At 41.0% G+C, this 20,041-nt stretch overlaps 1 protein-coding gene across 1 annotated transcript; it reads left to right on the top strand.

Annotated features, from left to right (window-relative positions):
• The first annotated feature begins 1,003 nt into the window (after nucleotides 1-1,003).
• Nucleotides 1,004-10,774, top strand: LOC139560087 (G-protein coupled receptor 54-like). Its single transcript, XM_071376590.1, has 5 exons — nucleotides 1,004-1,477; nucleotides 2,786-2,910; nucleotides 7,142-7,277; nucleotides 7,390-7,628; nucleotides 7,877-10,774. Exons 1-5 carry the CDS (start codon nucleotides 1,246-1,248, stop codon nucleotides 8,249-8,251), a joined length of 1,107 nt encoding a protein of 368 aa, XP_071232691.1. The 5' UTR covers nucleotides 1,004-1,245; the 3' UTR covers nucleotides 8,252-10,774.
• The last annotated feature ends 9,267 nt before the right edge of the window (nucleotides 10,775-20,041 follow it).

Below are 20,041 nucleotides of genomic sequence, written 5' to 3'. Positions count from 1 at the left end.
CAGGCAGCCTTGTTAACACATAGGCTGTGCTCCCTGTATCTTAAAGTTCAAACACCTACTGCCTTCCAAATGTCGACAAGCATCAGGGGCAAATCAGGGGCAAATCGCCAGAGAGCATGTACAATTTTCCTTTGGTACGGAGCTTAACCTGGCTGGAGGGAGAAGCCATGTGGTTACTGTAGCCTATCATATGGCTTGAGGTTGTATTTTATCAGCATTTGTCTTGAAAAAAGAATGCACAACTCAATGCATATTTCATGATGACATACTATATCAATATAACATGACAAACCCTGTGGTAATATACAGTACAAATGCTAATTTCTATGTATGTACTGTACATGTATATTTACTATCATTGTTCACAGGTAAATCTCTAATCGCAAGCAGAAAGAATATAGAAAGGCTCCTTGGCACTAAATTGCAGAGCACCGTCACTACCTCAATCTGAATACTATTCAACAGTAAGTGCTGCTTATCCATTATTGCACTGTATTTCTTAGAGGTTACTGTCATGATTAGCAATATATCATTTTTAAGAGATTGAAAACTGAGATTTAGGATTAACTGTGTGTTTAATCCACTCCAAAATCTAATGCCACGTTTGAATCGATTATCATTGGAAGTGTTATCTTAATACATTGAGATTTTCATTCCAATTGAAGAGGCTGAACCTATGCCATCTTATCTTTAAATAATCATTTCACGGTTTATGTTATTTGAATGTACCACCATGTTACATAACTACATTAAATAGTACCTGTAACAATAGTAAAAAATCACTGCTTACAAAGACTTACATACAATATTGTATGATAAGGCAGCATCTGACAGCATTGAATGCAGATGGTATGAGGTACCAAATTCCAGATAGGGAAAATGTTGCTAGGAGACCTGACATCAGCTATTTATTCCACAATCAGGCAGTATCCCACGTGTGTCCCTGCTCAGTATAAAGCCAGTGGGATCTCATCCTGGAGTAGAAGTAGGTTTAGGAGGCAGCTTTTGCAACGAGGTTAGAAAAGTGTGAGCTCAACAGAGGTCTACCCTACTGTCAGACCCATTCTAACCATAGAAAGATCCAAGAACTCATCACCACCTGAACCATTATTCACTTGATCATGACGCCCCAATGTTATCTGGACAGATCAATTTCCTTCTCAGTAGTTAAAATGAATTTATTATACACAAGTTATCACCCCAAGGCTACATTTGAAGAGCATTGACTTCTTTTCACACATCAAGATGTTCCCTCCAGACGTGTGGAATTCTACAGACCTGATGTGGTTCAATACGTCTGAGTTGAATGCTTCTCTGGAGGATCCGGAGGAGAGGGACCACCCGTTCCTGACAGACGCCTGGCTGGTGCCTCTCTTCTTCGCCCTCATCATGCTGGTGGGGCTAATTGGGAACTCGCTGGTCATCTATGTCATCTCCAAACACAGGCAGATGAGGACAGCCACCAACTTCTACATAGGTGAGCAAGACTAAGGGGTTTCCCTTACAGTTACAAAGGCTTTTCCACTTATAACACAGTCACTGAACCTCATTGTTCTTGTGGATTGTCATGAACTGGGAAGAAACGTGTTCTTTGTGTGTGACTGTCACAGTCAATGTTATGTAAAGTATGTGGACCCGAGAAATAGTTTATTTCCACTGTAAACTAGGACTAATGACTGTATAATCTTGCAGCCTTAATTACTGTATTTTTTTTAATGAAGACTGTACATGAATATTGTGGATAGTAACCTTATCCATTGTGTCTGTAGAATGCATCTATACAATACAGTACTGTAGCCTATACTAACAAACAAAATATGAAAGGGATCATGTCTCTAAACTAAATAACAGGTCTTGTTTGACATTGGAAATGCATGTGTGGAGTGGAGATGTGCAAAATCAATGGATTTTGAAATATTATCAATTGACCAAGAAGGTGGACAGCACATATATTTGTGCTCATAAATAACAATGATGGTATCAACGTGTGTGTGTGTGTGTGTGTGTGTGTGTGTGTGTGTGTGTGTGTGTGTGTGTGTGCGTGTGTGTGTGTGTGTGTGTGTGTGTGTGTGTGTGTGTGTGTGTGTGTGTGTGTGTGTGTGTGTGTGTGTGTGTGTGTGTGTGTGAGTGTGTGTGTGTGTGTGTGTGTGTGTGTGTTTGAAATGACTGACTGATATCTCCCTGGCCAGCTACACTGGAACCTGTTTTTAATATTGGTTTACTACTTCCACCTCCTGTGGACAACAGCTCAAATGTTTTCTCTCGCCTCTCAGTTGTTGCTATAAATTATGCAAGTCTATTCAGAAGAGAGCACCATTTTAGACAACTTTGATACAATAAATCTATTTTATTACAGCTATACAACTAATCTCAAAGGAACATAAGTCCTATTGTGGCAGATGTCCTCACTATACCCCTGCAGGTCCTGTCCACCTGTATTACTAATAAGACCTCTTCTACATGTCAGTGAAACAGTAATATCCCCCATCATTTCAAAACAAAATACTGCAGTATCTTGTGAGAAATTTCTCCCACGTTTCATATAATCCCCCCCCCCCCCCCCAATGTGTATTTGGCTTTCGTAATTTGGTGAAATCAATTGGCTCTTTGAAGCCCATGCCAAAATACACTGATTTGGTGACATGCCTTTGAATTTTACAAAGCAAGTAATTTATTCAAATTAATAACTTTGACTCACAGGTTCAAATGGTTATTTTATGTTGCAACAGTTTGTTCATCAGAAAGAAATGAATGAGATGCCTCCTAACTGAGCTTATTTCCACAGCTAACCTGGCTGCCACAGACATCATCTTCCTGGTGTGTTGTGTCCCGTTCACAGCCACTCTCTACCCGCTCCCTGGATGGATATTTGGGAACTTCATGTGTAAATTTGTTGCTTTTCTACAGCAGGTAAATCATTTGAAGAAAACACATTGCCTCTGGTCACAGACTTATATCTGTTTTTATATTTGCATATTAATGATAGCTTTTCTCACCACAATGCAATTCGGGTATCATTGCCCTCAATTGGATCCCTGAGGTACTGTCTAGTCCTATTAGTCTGAAAAATTATAACTGTTCTGGTGCCTGACTGTACCCAATTAAATTACCTAACTGCAATATTGAATTTGCTGTGTCATTTCATTTATCCGGTAGAGGGTAGAGGTTCATGGTAATTTGTCAACAATGTATGGGCAACTTTGTATTTTTAAATGCAATTTGAGTACCAATATGTGTATTTTTTCATATTAAAACAATCCGTTTGAAACTCCCAATAAATCTAAATTCAAGGCTTATCTGAGCATCATTCACTGTGGACCTACTCCATTTGGCGAGACCTCATTGGTTAAGACTGGTTGGTTATGACTCATGACATGTAAGGGATTTATGCAGGTGAATGATGAATCACTGTCTATATAAAGAATGTCCTTTTACCATTTGAAAAAAAATAGACAATCAGTCCATCAGGCTTCTTGCGATTAACTACAGCTTCAATCAAGCAGGTTCGGAAGATTAAAACTAATCTGTTGGGTTGGCAAATGACTAAAGCTCTGAACACACACACACACAATCTCAGAAGTCATCAAATCTCAGATGTCACGAGTGTTTCAATTTCACCACAGTAAGGAGAGGGATGAATACTTGTCAGCACACTGCACAACGTGTCTCTAGACTCTGAAGCAGTCAAGTCTTTATTGTCACGTGCACAAGTATGGTGAAATGCCTTTCTTGCCAGCTCTTTCCCATCAATGAAGTAAGTCAATCAAAGTAAGCAGTAAGTCAATCAAAAATAACTTTAAATGCATAGTGCAAGGTGCAAAAATAGAATTATGATAGAGCAAGGCAGAAGAGAGGTGTCAGCATCATGCAGTATGCTATAGTCAGAGCTCTCTCATCTTCACCACATGAACCATCAGCCACCAGGGGGATCTTGTGAGCTTTGATAATACCTTATGTCAATACCACACATCCTCTCAGTAAACCATGGCTTTCACTGACATTGGCATAAGTCAGTTATTAAGCCACAGGATGTGATCAACACATTTCATTGAACTGAACTCCATTGAAACAGAACTTGCCATTGGAAATCTATCTGAAATGTGTCAATTTAAAGTATGGTTCCCCAACTGCTTTAAAAATAAATATATATATTGTTGGACATAAAAGCCTAAAAATACCAGGATACCAGCTCCAAGTGATTTTAATTTTGGAAATCTGTTCCCAAGTATTCTCATGCATAATAGAAAGACACGTGATTGTATACAAATTATTGTGTTTCAGTCAAATATTATACCTATTTGGGCGGTCAATTTGCAGTCTACAAATTATTTGTCATTATGTTCCAGACCATCCACTCAAGACAAAATCGTCCCGCAGCTGAATCTAGATGATAATCTTTTGGTATGTCAGAATTTTTTTTACCCATCAATTAAAACATATACAGTTGAAGTCGGAAGTTTACATACACTTAGGTTGGTGTCATTAAAACTCGTTTTTCAACCACTCCATAAACTTCTTGTTAACAAACTATAGTTTTGGAAAGTCGGTTAGGACATCTACTTTGTGCATGACACAAGTCATTTTTCCAACAATTGTTTACAGACAGTTTATTTCACTTATAATTCACTGTATCACAATTCCAGTGGGTCAGAAGTTTACATACACTAAGTTGACTGTGCCTTTAAACAGCTTGGAAAATTCCAGAAAATGATGTCATGGCTTTAGAAGCTTCTGATAGGCTAATTGACATAATTTGAGTCAATTGGAAGTGTACCTGTGGATGTATTTCAAGGCCTACCTTCAAACTCAGTGCCTCTTTGCTTGACATTATGGGGAAATCAAAAGAAATCAGCAAAGACCTCAGAAAAAAAATTGTAGACCTCCACAAGTCTGGTTCATCCTTGGGAGCAATTTCCAAACGCCTGAAGGTACCACGTTCATCTGTACAAACAATAGTACGCAAGTATAAACACCATGGGACCACGCAGCCGTCATACCGCTCAGGAAGGAGACACCTTCTGTCTCCTAGAGATGAACGTACTTTGGTGAGAAAAGTGCAAATCAATCCCAGAACAACAGCAAAGGATCTTGAAGATGCTGGAGGATACAGGTACAAAGGTATCTATATCCACAGTAAAACGAGTCCTATATGGACATAACCTGAAAGGCCGCTCAGCAAGGAAGATGCCACTTCTCCAAAACCACCATAAAAAAGCCAGACTACGGTTTGTAACTGCACATGGGGACAAAGATCGTACTTTTTGTAGAAATGTTCTCTGGTCTGATGAAACAAAAATAGAACTGTTTGGCCATAATGACCCTCGTTATGTTTGGAGGATAAAGGGGGAGGCTTGCAAGCCGAAGAACACCATCCCAACCGTGAAGCACGGGGGTAGCAACATCATGTTGTGGGGGTGCTTTGCTGCAGGAGGGATTGGTGCACTTCACAAAATAGATGGCATCATGAGGAAGGAAAATTATGTGGATATAGTGAAGAAACATCTCAAGACATCAGTCAGGAAGTTAAAGCTTGGTCACAAATGGGTCTTCCAAATGGACAATGACCCCAAGCATACTTCTAAAGTTGTGGCAAAATGGCTTAAGGACAACAAAGTCAAGGTATTGGAGTGGCCATCACAAAGCCCTGACCTCAAACCTTCAGAAAATTTGTGGACAGAACTGAAACAGCGTGTGCGAGCAAGGAGGCCTACAAACTTGATTAAGTTACACCAGCTCTGTCAGGAGGAATGGGCCAAAATTCACCCAACTTATTGTGGGAAGCTTGTGGAAGGCTACCCAAAACATTTGACCAAAGTTAAACAATTTAAAGGCAATGTTACCAAATACTAAATGGGTGTATGTAAACTTCTGACCCACTGGGAATGTGATGAAAGAAATAAACGCTGAAATAAATCATTCTCTCTACTATTATTCTGACATTTCACATTCTTAAAATGAATTGGTGATCCTAACTGACCTAAGACAGGGAATTTTTACTAGGATTAAATGTCAAGAATTGTGAAAAACTGAGTTTAAATGTATTTGGCTAAGGTGTATGTAAACTTCCGACTTCAACTTTATATGTAATTTACTTGGCCCTATTACTCTTCCATATCTTGAAAACTTGATTGCTGACATGCAATTTTTTTCCCAGACTATATCATTTTGGGACTATTTTGAGGAGTGACAAACAGTCACATTTAATTTAATAAAGAAATGACATAGTTGCAAAAGCAGTATTATGTGAAGGTTAGAAAATGACTGATGCTCAACAAAACTTCTACACAGATTCTAGTCCTCTGTTTATATTTGTATTTTCATCAAAAGGACCAACTCTCTCTATGATGTATATTTTTGGTAGACTAATTGATAACTCACTCCCCCACATATTCATATATCACTGCTGCTGTACAGTGTGTAAGTGGGAGGATTCATTAAATCAGACTTTGTGAACCCATTTTAATATCCGTTGTAATTCTTAGCTTTATTTTTTTAAATATATGTTTACTATTTTCTTAAATCCTTTTTACTTGTTCAACCCACGTGCAGTGCTCCTCTTCGTTCAAGAGACTCATCGTTCAAGAGACTCACTTGTCTTCGGATCAATGATGTACACCTGTTCAGTCTCTCTTTCGCACTTCAGTGAGAAACAAGGGCGTTGGATAGATCTCAAGTAGTGTAGTTACTGAACTGGGTCACAAATCCTACTCTCCAACAACATTATGTTGTTTAGAACCTGCTCATCTGTTATCACAGATGGCAACCAACTGTCAGAGGCATCATGCAACCATTAGCATTTTTTTATGGGGAAAAGATTTCAAACTCAACATTATTTTATGAATTATGTGTGAAAGAAACTTTATGGTTTATATTTTTATCCTAGAAATGGGACAAAACGTATGGGCATGACACCTAACCCAGGAGAATGAGTTAATAATGATTTGAGATAATGTCTTTCTAAAGTTACATTTTCTCATTATGCTCATCATTTAAATTCCTTCCCAGTGTGATGGCAGGCAGGTGCCATTTATTTGAATTTACATACATTTTACAGCATGTCTCTTATGTAAAATTGTTAATATTGTTTCACCTGTGAACAACCCAGAATGAAAGTCATTATTTTGTTATTCTTTTTTCTTAGGTGACTGTTCAGGCTACATGCATCACCATCACTGCCATTAGTGGGGATCGCTGCTATGTCACAGTATACCCTCTAAAGTCCCTACGCCATCGCACTCCACGAGTCGCCATGATCGTTAGCATCTGTATATGGATCGGTAAGTCACATGCCTGAACCAATTGCAAACCATTGATTTTGGCTCAAAGCATCATGAACACGTCTACATTTTCTATAAAGTTAAACTAATTCAATGTTTGTCTTTTTTAAAGGTTCCTTCGTTCTATCCACCCCGATCTTCATGTACCAGAGAATTGAGGAGGGCTACTGGTATGGACCGAGACACTACTGCATGGAGAGGTTTCCCTCTAAGACCCAGGAGAGGGCTTTCATCCTGTACCAGTTCATAGCTGCCTACCTACTACCTGTCATTACCATCTCCTTCTGCTACACACTCATGTTGAAGAGGGTGGGCCAGCCGTCCGTTGAGCCAGTAGACAATAATTACCAGGTATGGAGAGACTATTACTTTGGGTGTTTCTTTATGACTTAGTTTAAAACATCAATAGGTGCACTCCTTTGTCAAGGTTACACAATGAAAGCATGAGTTCATATTTGGATCCCTTCCAATTTGCAGGTATACTACAGTATGTCATTAAAAACCCTCAGCTGGTGACCATGTTTTGAACTACATACAGTATAGGTCATTTCGAAGCCCGTCACAGTAGTAGTGAGTTAACTTCAACATTTCTACTACAGGTCCACCTGTTGTCTGAGAGGACCGTCACTCTGAGGAGTAAGATCTCCAAGATGGTGGTGGTTATTGTCCTCCTATTCACCATCTGCTGGGGGCCTATCCAACTCTTCGCCCTGTTCCAGTCCTTCTACCCCAACTACAGGGTCAACTACACTACCTATAAGATCAAGACATGGGCTAACTGCATGTCCTACGCTAACTCCTCCATCAACCCAATCATTTATGGCTTCATGGGAGACAGTTTCCGCAAGTCCTTCAAAAAGACTTTCCACTTCCTGTTCAAACACAAAGTGAGAGACAGCAGTGTCACGTCACGCACGGCTAATGCAGAAATCAAGTTAGTTGCTGCAGAGGAAGGCAACAACGAAGGGAAATGAGCCTTGGGCTGAGTGAGCTGCTGGGGGCAAAGCTGTTGGGGATTCAGTTCACATTGGCACACAAACAGAAAAACACATGATAGACTGCTGCGAATGCACACTTTCAGAAGGCAATGACCCCCTTAAAATGGCATTTGATGTGTTGTTTGCAATTCTACAAAAGCTGACTGATCCTGCTCTGTTCTGACATCACAGACAATGAAAGGACATTGTAAAAAATATATAATGTACACCACCTAGGCAGAATGCTCAGAATAATATGAAAATAATACAATTAAAACAATAAAAGTTATTGGAATGAAATTATATGAAATCTAATAGACACTATGGTTACAAGAGCAGTCCAAGGTGACCTCAAAATGGGTTTGTGGACATTTTGTTATCAGATGTACACAGGTTGTTAACACGTTGTTATCATTAACTCATCTCAAAGCTGTGAAGTGATTGCACCCGATTTATATTTTTCAATGGAGAGATTTATGATGGTAGCTAGGAATTTCACATGAATGGCGTTACAAACCACTCAGGAGTTAAATTCCAGGCCAGTTCAATGGGTGTACAGCCAACAGTGATGTGTAGGAGCTTGCTCAGGTAGGGGCATAGTCAATGAGGCGTGGTGAGTGTTTACTTTACTACTATGTTCCAGACACACACTTACACCTCCCTTTACACACAGTGCACAGGTGGCGGGGGCCAGCCCTATCATACTTTCACTGGCCATCCCTACATTCCCACAGCATTATCTTATGCGACTTATAGTCACCCGATCGTTTCCTTTGACAGCGACTCTGTAAAAAAGGACACAATCTGTGACTGACTTGTCCTAACAGTGCCTCCTCCCAATGTGCCGTGACTGTCTGTTCTTGTTTGAATTGCGGATCGAAACATCTGTACTGTTGGAAGTATCTGTGTTCTATCTGCCACTATTTTAGCGTTGAGTTGAAAAGTTCACTTGAAAAAAGTGTTTAGAAAGGTGGGAAGATAAATAGAACTAAAGCGCTTGGAAACAACGGAAAACTTTGAACAGATTTAGATTGAATTCTGTACAGAATGTTTTACTGCATACACACTTGAATGCAGTTTAGTCCATGTTTGATTGTAACGCTCCCTGTGAAAATATGTATTGTCTTCAGGCATTTCAGATGTCTGTACATTTTGTTTTGGTAATCACTCCACTTAAGTGTTTTCGAAAAGCCTTTATTATAGACTTTCCCTACAGTATTTGCACTATCTTTATTTATTATTAATATATTGATCTTACCGCTTTAGCTCTATGAATCATGTAACATTCCCTGTATTGTAAATGCCTAACTGCTGTAGGCCTACATGAATATGTACAGTACTGTGGATTTAACCACTGTGTTTGATTATTCATTTACTTTTAAGCTTTTTTGTGTGTAATCAGAAATTTGAAAAGTACATATCATTACCTTTGTTACTAACACAGAATTGTACATTATTATACTTTTTTTTTATTAGAAATGTTGCAGGATAAAATCTCTTGATGCACCATCTCCTTTTCAAGTGTCCCCAAAAAAATAAAATAATAATAATAATAATTAGTAATATGTAAACTACTGTCTAATAATAATAATAATAATAATGACATAATAATAATACATACAGACATATTTATAAATATCTGTTTGTTCATAACATTTGAAAAAGGGCTTTCTTAAATTCACTGTGTGATTTAAATGCCCTGATTTCTATAGGTAAATGACTCCAGTCAGTTGGGTCTTTGTATGTGAAAGATCTTACTCTAACCTCATGATGTACCCTTGGAATGTGTAATTGCTGCTGTTGTCTAAAGGAGTAGTGTGAGTCTTGTAAAGTTAGGCGTTCCTACAGGGAAATGTATCAATGCAGTTGTTTGGGGGTGACAGACAATTTACTGATTCATACATGATGTGTCTTATAACGGCATCCAATAATCAATCTGCAAAGATTGTGATGAATCTAATTCACAGAGTAAGGTCTTGGTTGTGTTTTGATAGATGATGTTGCCATAGTCTAAGATAGGTAGCAGCAGTTGGGTTACTAAGGTTTTTCTAATGGATACAGTAAAACAAATATTGTGTAGTAACCCAAGCGTATAGATAATTGTTTTTCTAATATAATCAACATGCTTTCCAAAAGATCATTCAGAATCTTCAAAATCCAGATATTTCAAACAATCACTTTCAAGCATTGTTCCATCACTTGCATGCATTTTGAAATGGCCAGCTGTGGAATTAATTCTTTGACGTGTACCAAACAGCATGATATAGGACATTGTTTGATTTAAAACCACATTTTTTGCTAGAAAACATTTTTGTAAAGTGTTACTAGCAACTCTCCAAGATGATTTTATCTGGAAATGATTTGAACCTGATGTATAGAGCATTGTATCCTCATCACATACAGTGGGGAGAACAAGTATTTGATACACTGCCGATTTTGCAGGTTTTCCTACTTACAAAGCATGTAGAGGTCTGTAATTTTTATCATAGGTACACTTCAACTGTGAGAGACGGAATCTAAAACAAAAATCCAGAAAATCACATTGTATGATTTTTAAATAATTAATTTGCATTTTATTGCATGACATAAGTATTTGATCACCTACCAACCAGTAAGAATTCCGGCTCTCACAGACCTGTTAGTTTTTCTTTAAGAAGCCCTCCTGTTCTCCACTCATTACCTGTATTAACTGCACCTGTTTGAACTCGTTACCTGTATAAAAGACACCTGTCCACACACAATCAAACAGATTCCAACCTCTCCACAATGGCCAAGACCAGAGAGCTGTGTAAGGACATCAGGGATAAAATTGTAGACCTGCACAAGGCTGGGATGGGCTACAGGACAATAGGCAAGCAGCTTGGTGAGAAGGAAACAACTGTTGGCGCAATTATTAGAAAATGGAAGAAGTTCAAGATGACGGTCAATCACCCTCGGTCTGGGGCTCCATGCAAGATTTCACCTCGTGGGGCATCAATGATCATGAGGAAGGTGAGGGATCAGCCCAGAACTACACGGCAGGACCTGGTCAATGACCTGAAGAGAGCTGGGACCACAGTCTCAAAGAAAACCATTAGTAACACACTACGCCGTCATGGATTAAAATCCTGCAGCGCACGCAAGGTCCCCCTGCTTAAGCCAGTGCATGTCCAGGCCTGTCTGAAGTTTGCCAATGACCATCTGGATGATCCAGAGGAGGAATGGGAGAAGGTCATGTGGTCTGATGAGACAAAAATAGAGCTTTTTGGTCTAACTCCACTCGCCGTGTTTGGAGGAAGAAGAAGTATGAGTACAACCCCAAGAACACCATCCCAACCGTGAAGCATGGAGGTGGAAACATCATTCTTTGGGGATGCTTTTCTGCAAAGGGGACAGGACGACTGCACCGTATTGAGGGGAGGATGGATGGGGCCATGTATCGCGAGATCTTGGCCAACAACCTCCTTCCCTCAGTAAGAGCATTGAAGATGGGTCGTGGCTGGGTCTTCCAGCATGACAACGACACGAAGCACACAGCCATGGCAACTAAGGAGTGGCTCCGTAAGAAGCATCTCAAGGTCCTGGAGTGGCCTAGCCAGTCTCCAGACCTGAACCCAATAGAAAATCTTTGGAGGGAGCTGAAAGTCCGTATTGCCCAGCGACAGCCCCGAAACCTGGAGGATCTGGAGAAGATCTGTAGGGAGGAGTGGGCCAAAATCCCTGCTGCAATGTGTGCAAACCTAGTCAAGAACTACAGGAAACGTATGATCTCTGTAATTGCAAACAAAGGTTTCTGTACCAAATATTAAGTTCTGCTTTTCTGATGTATCAAATACTTATGTCATGCAATAAAATGCAAATGAATTACTTAAAAATCATACAATGTGATTTTCTGGATTTTTGTTTTAGATTCCGTCTCTCACAGTTGAAGTGTACCTATGATAAAAATTACAGACCTCTACATGCTTTGTAAGTAGGAAAACCTGCAAAATCGGCAGTGTATCAAATACTTGTTCTCCCCACTGTAAGTGAACATTTGAGGCAATTAATTTATGAATATACAGAATTGTACATTGAGGCGGCAGGTACCCTAGTGGTTAGAGCATTGGGCCAGTAACTGAAAGGTTGCTGAATCGAATCCCTGAGCTGACAAGGTAAAAATCTGTTGTTTTGCCCCTGAACAAAGCAGTTTTCCCACTGTTCCCCGGTAGGCCGTCATTGTAAATAAGAATTTGTTCTGAACGGACTTGCCTAGTTAAATAAAGGTTCAATTAAAACAATTTAAAAAATATATAATATATATAGAGGAAAGGAGGGGCAATACTGTCACGGCTGTCGTAGGGAGGAGACCAAGGCGCAGCGTGGTATGCGTACACTCTCTTTATTATAAGAATGAACACTGAACAAAACTAACAAAACGAACCGTGAAGCTATACAAAGAGTGCTGAACTACACAACTACACATAGACAAGAACCCACAAAACCAAAAGGGAAAATGGCAACCTAAATATGATCCCCAATAAGAGACAACGATAAACAGCTGCCTCTGATTGGGAACCAATTCGGGCCACCATAGACCTACATACAGTGGGGAGAACAAGTATTTGATACACTGACAATTTTGCAGGTTTTCTTACTTACAAAGCATGTAGAGGTCTGTAATTTTTATCATAGGTACACTTCAACTGTGAGAGAAGGAATCTAAAACAAAAATCCAGAAAATCACATTGTATGATTTTTAATTAATTAATTTGCATTTTATTGCATGACATAAGTATTTGATACATCAGAAAAGCAGAACTGAATATTTGGTACAGAAACCTTAGTTTGCAATTACAGAGATCATACGTTTCCTGTAGTTCTTGACCAGGTTTGCACACACTGCAGCAGGGATTTTGGCCCACTCCTCCATACAGACCTTCTCCAGATCCTTCAGGTTTCGGGGCTGTCGCTGGGCAATACGGACTTTCGGCTCCCTCCAAAGATTTTCTATTGGGTTCAGGTCTGGAGACTGGCTAGGCCACTCCAGGACCTTGAGATGCTTCTTACGGAGCCACTCCTTAGTTGCCCTGGCTGTGTGTTTCGGGTCGTTGTCATGCTGGAAGACCCAGCCACGACCCATCTTCAATGCTCTTACTGAGGGAAGGAGGTTGTTGGTCAAGATCTCGCGATACATGGCCCCATCCATCCTCCCTTCAATACGGTGCAGTCGTCCTGTCCCCTTTGCAGAAAAGCATCCCCAAAGAATGATGTTTCCACCTCCATGCTTCACGGTTGGGATGGTGTTCTTGGGGTTGTACTCATCCTTCTATTCCTCCAAACACGGCGAGTGGAGTTTAGAGCAAAAAGCTCTATTTTTGTCTCATCAGACCACATGACCTTCTCCCATTCCTCCTCTGGATCATCCAGATGGTCATTGGCAAACTTCAGACGGGCCTGGACATGCGCTGGCTTGAGCAGGGGGACCTTGCGTGCGCTGCAGGATTTTAATCCATGACGGCGTAGTGTGTTACTAATGGTTTTCTTTGAGACTGTGGTCCCAGCTCTCTTCAGGTCATTGACCAGGTCCTGCCGTGTAGTTCTGGGCTGATCCCTCACATTCCTCATGATCATTGATGCCCCACGAGGTGAGATCTTGCATGGAGCCCCAGACCGAGGGTGATTGACCGTCATCTTGAACTTCTTCCATTTTCTAATAATTGTGCCAACAGTTGTTGCCTTCTCACCAAGCTGCTTGGCTATTGTCCTGTAGCCCATCCCAGCCTTGTACAGGTCTACAATTTATCCCTGATGTCCTTACACAGCTCTCTGGTCTTGGCCATTGTGGAGAGGTTGGAGTCTGTTTGATTGAGTGTGTGGACAGGTGTCTTTTATACAGGTAACGAGTTCAAACAGGTGCAGTTAATACAGGTAATGAGTGGAGAACAGGAGGGCTTCTTAAAGAAAAACGAATAGGTCTGTGAGAGCCGGAATTCTTACTGGTTGGTAGGTGATCAAATACTTATGTCATGCAATAAAATGCAAATGAATTACTTAAAAATCATACAATGTGATTTTCTGGATTTTTGTTTTAGATTCCGTCTCTCACAGTTGAAGTGTACCTATGATAAAAATGACAGACCTCTACATGCTTTGTAAGTAGGAAAACCTGCAAAATCGGCAGTGTATCAAATACTTGTTCTCCCCACTGTATACCTAGACATATCAAAACCCCTAGATATACAAAAAACCCTAGACAATACAAAAACAAGCATACCCACCCTCGTCACACCCTGACCTAACCAAAATAATAAAGAAAACATAGATAACTAAGGTCAGTGCGTGACAAATACTGAGCCTTGAGGTGTTTCATCAGACTAGAGGACATTTCTCCAAAAAGTACGATCTTCATCCACATGTGCAGTTGCAAACCGTAGTCTGGCTTTTTTATGGTGGTTTTGGAGAAATGGCTTCTTCCTTGATGAGTGGCCTTTCAGGTTATGTCGATATAGGACTTGTTTTACTGTTGATATAGATACTTTTGTACCTGTTTCCTCCAGCATCTTCACAAGGTCCTTTGCTGTTGTTCTGGAATTGATTTGCACTTTTCGCACCAAAGTACGTTCGTCTCTAGGAGACAGAACGCGTCTCCTTCCTGAGCGGTATGATGGCTGCGTGGTCCCATGGTGTTTTTACTTGTGTACTATTGTTTGTACAGATGAACGTGGTACCTTCAGGCGTTTGGAAATTGCTCCCAAGGATGAACCAGACTTGTGAAGGTCTACAATTTTTTTTCTGAGGTCTTGGCTGATTTCTTTTGATTTCCCCATAATGTCAAGCAAAGAGTTTGAAGGTAGGCCTTGAAATACATCCACAGGTACACTTCCAATTGACTCGAATTATGTCAATTAGCCTATCAGAAGCTTCTAAAGCCATGACATAATTTTCTGGAATTTTCCAAGCTGTTTAAAGGCACAGTCAACTTAGTGTATGTAAACTTCTGACCCACTGGAATTGTGATACAGTGAATTATAAGTGAAATAATCTGTCTGTAAACAATTGTTGGAAAAATGACTTGTGTTAGGACATGCACAAAGTAGATGTCCTAACCGACTTTCCAAAACTATAGTTTGTTAACAAGAAATTTGTGGAGTGGTTGAAAAACGAGTTTCAACTGTATGTACTGAACAGATACCTGCAGATAATGTAAGACTGACATAAGCAGACAACAAAATGGCAAACAACTGACTGAAAAGGTTACGTTTCCGCTTGACCTGACTACCTTGATAGCATTGTTACGTACCCGTTTTGGCCTTGCAGTCCTCTTATTGATAATCGTTATCCTGTTCAGTGACTTTATTATATCATAGGTAAAACATATTGTATGTACTGTAACTCCCCAGTAAGACAGCCCACCAATATCTCATGACTGATTTGTGATCAGTTCCACTATGACTCGACAAGGAGGCACATTTAGAGGGGTTGGGTTAAATGCGGAAGACACATTTCAGTTGAATGCATTCAGTTGTACAACTGACTAGATATCCCCCTTTCCCTTTCTTTAGTCTTCATATAAGCAGAGAAAACAATAAATTTAAAAAGTATACACCAAGCACTCTCCCTACTTGCTCGCACAAGTTCTCGACATTCTTTTAGGCTGACAGACCGTTTGGCTACTCCCAACACTGACTGCCGGCCGGTATTGTTATTTTCACAAGACACAGGAAATATGCACGACATGCCGCACCTCTCAGGTCATGCCCCACAGGTCATGCACTTAACAGACTTAACAGATAAGCCCTCTAGGGTGTCATCCAATCTGGACGATAGGGGTAGCATGCCAGGTGTGGCAGCATAGCAAGGTAAGCAGCAGAGCAGTTCTAGCCGGGTACGATGTTAATGTAACAGGATCTGAGAATCATCACCTTTAAATCAAATCCAACCAAATGTTATTTGTCACATGCGCCGACTACAACGGGTGTATACTTGACCTTGAAATGGTTGCTTGCGAGCCCCTTCCTAACGATGCAGAGTTAAAAATAAAAGTAGTAACACAAGATGAATAAAATACACAAGAATGGAGCTAAACTCAGCAAAAAAAGAAACGTCCCTTTTTCAGGACCCTGTCTTTCAAAGATAATTCGTAAAAATCCAAATAACTTCACAGATCTTCATTGTAAAGGGGTTAAACACTGTTCCCGTGCTTCCCGCAATTAATGAACATGCACCTGTGGAACAGTCGTTAAGACACTAACAGCTTACAGACGGTAGGCAATTAAGGTCACAGTTATGAAAACTTAGGACACTAAAGAGGCCTTTCTACTGACTCTGAAAAACACCAAAAGAAAGATGCCCAGGGTCCCTGCTCATCTGCTTGAATGTGCCTTAGGCATGCTGCAAGGAGGCTTGAGGACTGCAGATGTGGCCAGGGCAATAAATTGCAATGTCCGTAATGTGAGACACCTACGACAGTGCTACAGGGAGACAGGATGGACAGCTGATTGTCCTCGTAGTGGCAGATCACGTGTAACAACACCTGCACAGGATCGGTACATCCAAACATCACACCTGTGGGACAGGTACAGGATGGCAACAACAACTGCCCGAGTTACACCAGGAACACACAATCCTTCCATCAGTGCTCAGACTGTCCACAATAGGCTGACAGAGGCTGGAATGAGGGCTTGTAGGCCTGTTGTAAGGCAGGTCCTCACCAGACATCACCGGCAACAACTTCGCCTATGGGCACAAACCCACCATCGCTGGACCAGACAGGACTGGCAAAAAGTGCTCTTCACTGATGAGTCGCGGTTTTGTCTCACCAGGGGTGATGGTCGGATTCGTGTTTATCGTCGAAGGAATCAGCGTTACACCGAGGCCTGTACTCTGGAGCAGGATCGATTTGGAGGTGGAGGGTCCATCATGGTCTGGGGCGGTGTGTCACAGCATCATCGGACTGAGCTTGTTGTCATTGCAGGTAATTTCAACGCTGTGAGTTACAGGGAAGACATCCTCTTCCCTCAGGTGGTACCCTTCCTGCAGGCTCATCCTGACATGACCCTCCATTATGACAATGCCACAAGCCATACTTCTGTGCGTGATTCCTGCAAGTGGAGAATGTCAGTGTTCTGCCATGGCCAGCGAAGAGCCCGGATCTCAATCCCATTGTGCACGTCTGGGACCTGTTGGATCGGAGGGTGAGGGCTAGGGCCATTCCCCCCCAAAAATGTCCGGGAACTTGCAGGTGCCTTGGTGGAAGAGTAGGGTAACATCTCACAGCAAGAACTGGCAAATCTGGCACAGTCCATGAGGAGGAGATGCACTGCAGTACTTAATGCAGCTGGTGGCCACACCAGATACTGACTGTTACTTTTGATTTTGACCCCCCCCTTTGTTCAGGGACACATTATTCCATTTCTGTTAGTCACATGTCTGTGGAACTTGTTCAGTTTATGTCTCAGTTGTTGAATCTTGTTATGTTCTTACAAATATTTACACATGTTAAGTTTGCTGAAAATAAACGCAGTTGACAATGAGAGTTAATTTTTTTGCTGAGTTTACATACAGGGAGTACCAGTACCAGATCAATGTGGAGCTATATACAGGGAGTACCAGTACCAGATCAATGTGGAGCTATATACAGGGAGTACCAGTACCAGATCAATGTGGAGCTATATACAGGGAGTACCAGTACCAGATCAATGTGCAGGGGTACGAGGTGTTTGAGGTAGATATGTACATGAAGGCAGGGTAAAGTGACTAGGCATCAGGATAGGTAATAATAGATAGTAAAATAGAGAACAAGAGTAGCAGCAGCATATGATGAGTGTAAAAGTGTGTGTGTATGTGTATTTGTGTTGTGTCGGTATGCGTGTTTGTGTTATGTGTGTGTGTGTATATGTATGTAGTGAATGTGAAAGTGTGTGGGTTTTGTGTGAGAGTGTCAATGTAGTATGTGTATATAGTGTGTATATACGGCAGGTAGCCTGGCGGGTAGGAACGTTGGGCCAGTAACTGAAAGGTTGCTGGATCGAATCCATGAGATGACAAGGTAAAAATCTGTCGTTCTGCCCCTGAGCAAGGCAGTTAACCCATTGTTCCCCGGGCGCCAAAGATGTGGATGTTGATTAAGGCAGCCCTCCACACCTCTCTGATTTAGAGGGGTTGGGTTAAATGCGGAAGACAAATTTCAGTTGAATGCATTCAGTTGTACAACTGACTAGGTATCACCCTTTCCCTATATAGTCTTGTGAGTGTGCATAGAGACAGTGCAAGATAGGGCCAGTGCAGATAGTCCGGGTAACCATTTAATAAACTATTTAGCTTAAGTCGTTCTATGTGGAAATAGAACCCAGAAAAACATGTGTCATTTTTGGTATTTTAACAACAAAAAAGGTTAAATAAAAAAATATACATTACCAGTCAAACGTTTGGACACACCTACTCATTCAAGGGTTTTTCTTTATTTTGTACTATTTTCTCCATTGTAGAATAATAGTGAAGACATCAAAACTATGAAATAACACATATGGAATCATGGAGCAAACAAAAAAGTGTTAAACAAATCAAAATAGATTCTTCAAAGTAGCCACCTCTTGCTTTGATGACAGCTTTGCACACTCTTTGCATTTTCAACCAGCTTCACCTGGAATGCTTTTCCAACAGTCTTGAAGGAGTTCCCACATATGCTGAGCACTTGTTGGCTGCTTTTCCTTCACTCTGCGGTCCAACTCATCCCAAACCATCTCAATTGGGTTGAGGTCGGGTGATTATGGAGGCCAGATCATCTGATGTAGCCCTCCATCACTCTCCTTCTTGGTCAAATAGCCCTTATACAGCCTGGAGGAGGTGTGTTGGGTCATTGTCCTGTTGAAAAACAAATTATAGTCCAACTAAGTGCTAACCAGATGGGGTGGTGTATCACTGCAGAATGCTGTGGTAGCCATGCAGGTTAAGTGTTCCTTGAAATCTAAATAAATCACAGACAGTGTCACCAGCAAAGCACCCCCACACCATCACACCTTCTCCTCCATGCTTCACGGTGGGAACCACACATGCGGAGATCATCCGTTCACCTACTCTGTGTCTCACAAAGACACGGCGGTTGGAACCATAAATCTCAAATTTGGACTCCTCAGACCAAAGGACAGATTTCCACTGGTCTAATGTCTATTATTAATGTTTCTTGGCCCAAGAAAGTCTCTTCTTCTTATTGGTGTCCTTTAGTAGTGGTTCGACCATGAAGGCCTGATTCACGCAGTCTCCTCTGAACAGTTGATGTTGAGATGTGTCTTTTACTTGAACTCTGTGAAGCATTTATTTGGGCTGCAATCTGAGGTGCAGTTAACTCCAATGAACTTATCCTCTGCAGCAGAGTTAACTCTGGGTCTTCGTTACCTGTGGCGGTCCTCATGAGAACCAGTTTCATCATAGTGCTTGATGGTTTTTGCGACAGCACTTGAAGAAACCTTCAAAGTTCTCGACATTTTCCTGGATTGACTGACCTTCATGTCTTAAAGTAATGATGGACTGTCGTTTCTCTTTGCTTATTTGAGCTATTCTTGCCATAATATGGACTTGGTCTTTAACCAAATAGGGCTATCTTCTGTATACCACCCCTAACTTGTCACAACACAACTGATTGGCTCAAACGCATTAAGAAGGAAAGAAGTTCCACAAATGAACTTTTAACAAGGCACACCTGTTAATTGAAATGCATTCCAGGTGACTATCTCATGAAGCTGGTTGCGAGAATGCCAAGCGTGTGCAAAGCCTCCATCAAGGCAAAGGGTGGCTACTTTGAAGAATCTCAAATATAAAATATATTTT

Source organism: Salvelinus alpinus, chromosome 30 (assembly GCF_045679555.1).
Source record: "Salvelinus alpinus chromosome 30, SLU_Salpinus.1, whole genome shotgun sequence".
Taxonomy (NCBI): Eukaryota; Metazoa; Chordata; class Actinopteri; order Salmoniformes; family Salmonidae; genus Salvelinus; species Salvelinus alpinus.
This window is presented reverse-complemented; position numbering and strand designations above follow the sequence as displayed.

Coding starts and splice junctions, on each gene's coding strand:
- LOC139560087 (XM_071376590.1), top strand. CDS start 1,246: ATGTTCCCTCCAGACGTGTGGAATTCTACAGACCTGATGTGGTTCAAT. Junction 1,478..2,785: donor AGCCACCAACTTCTACATAG/GTGAGCAAGACT, acceptor TTATTTCCACAG/CTAACCTGGCTGCCACAGAC. Junction 7,629..7,876: donor CAGTAGACAATAATTACCAG/GTATGGAGAGAC, acceptor TTTCTACTACAG/GTCCACCTGTTGTCTGAGAG.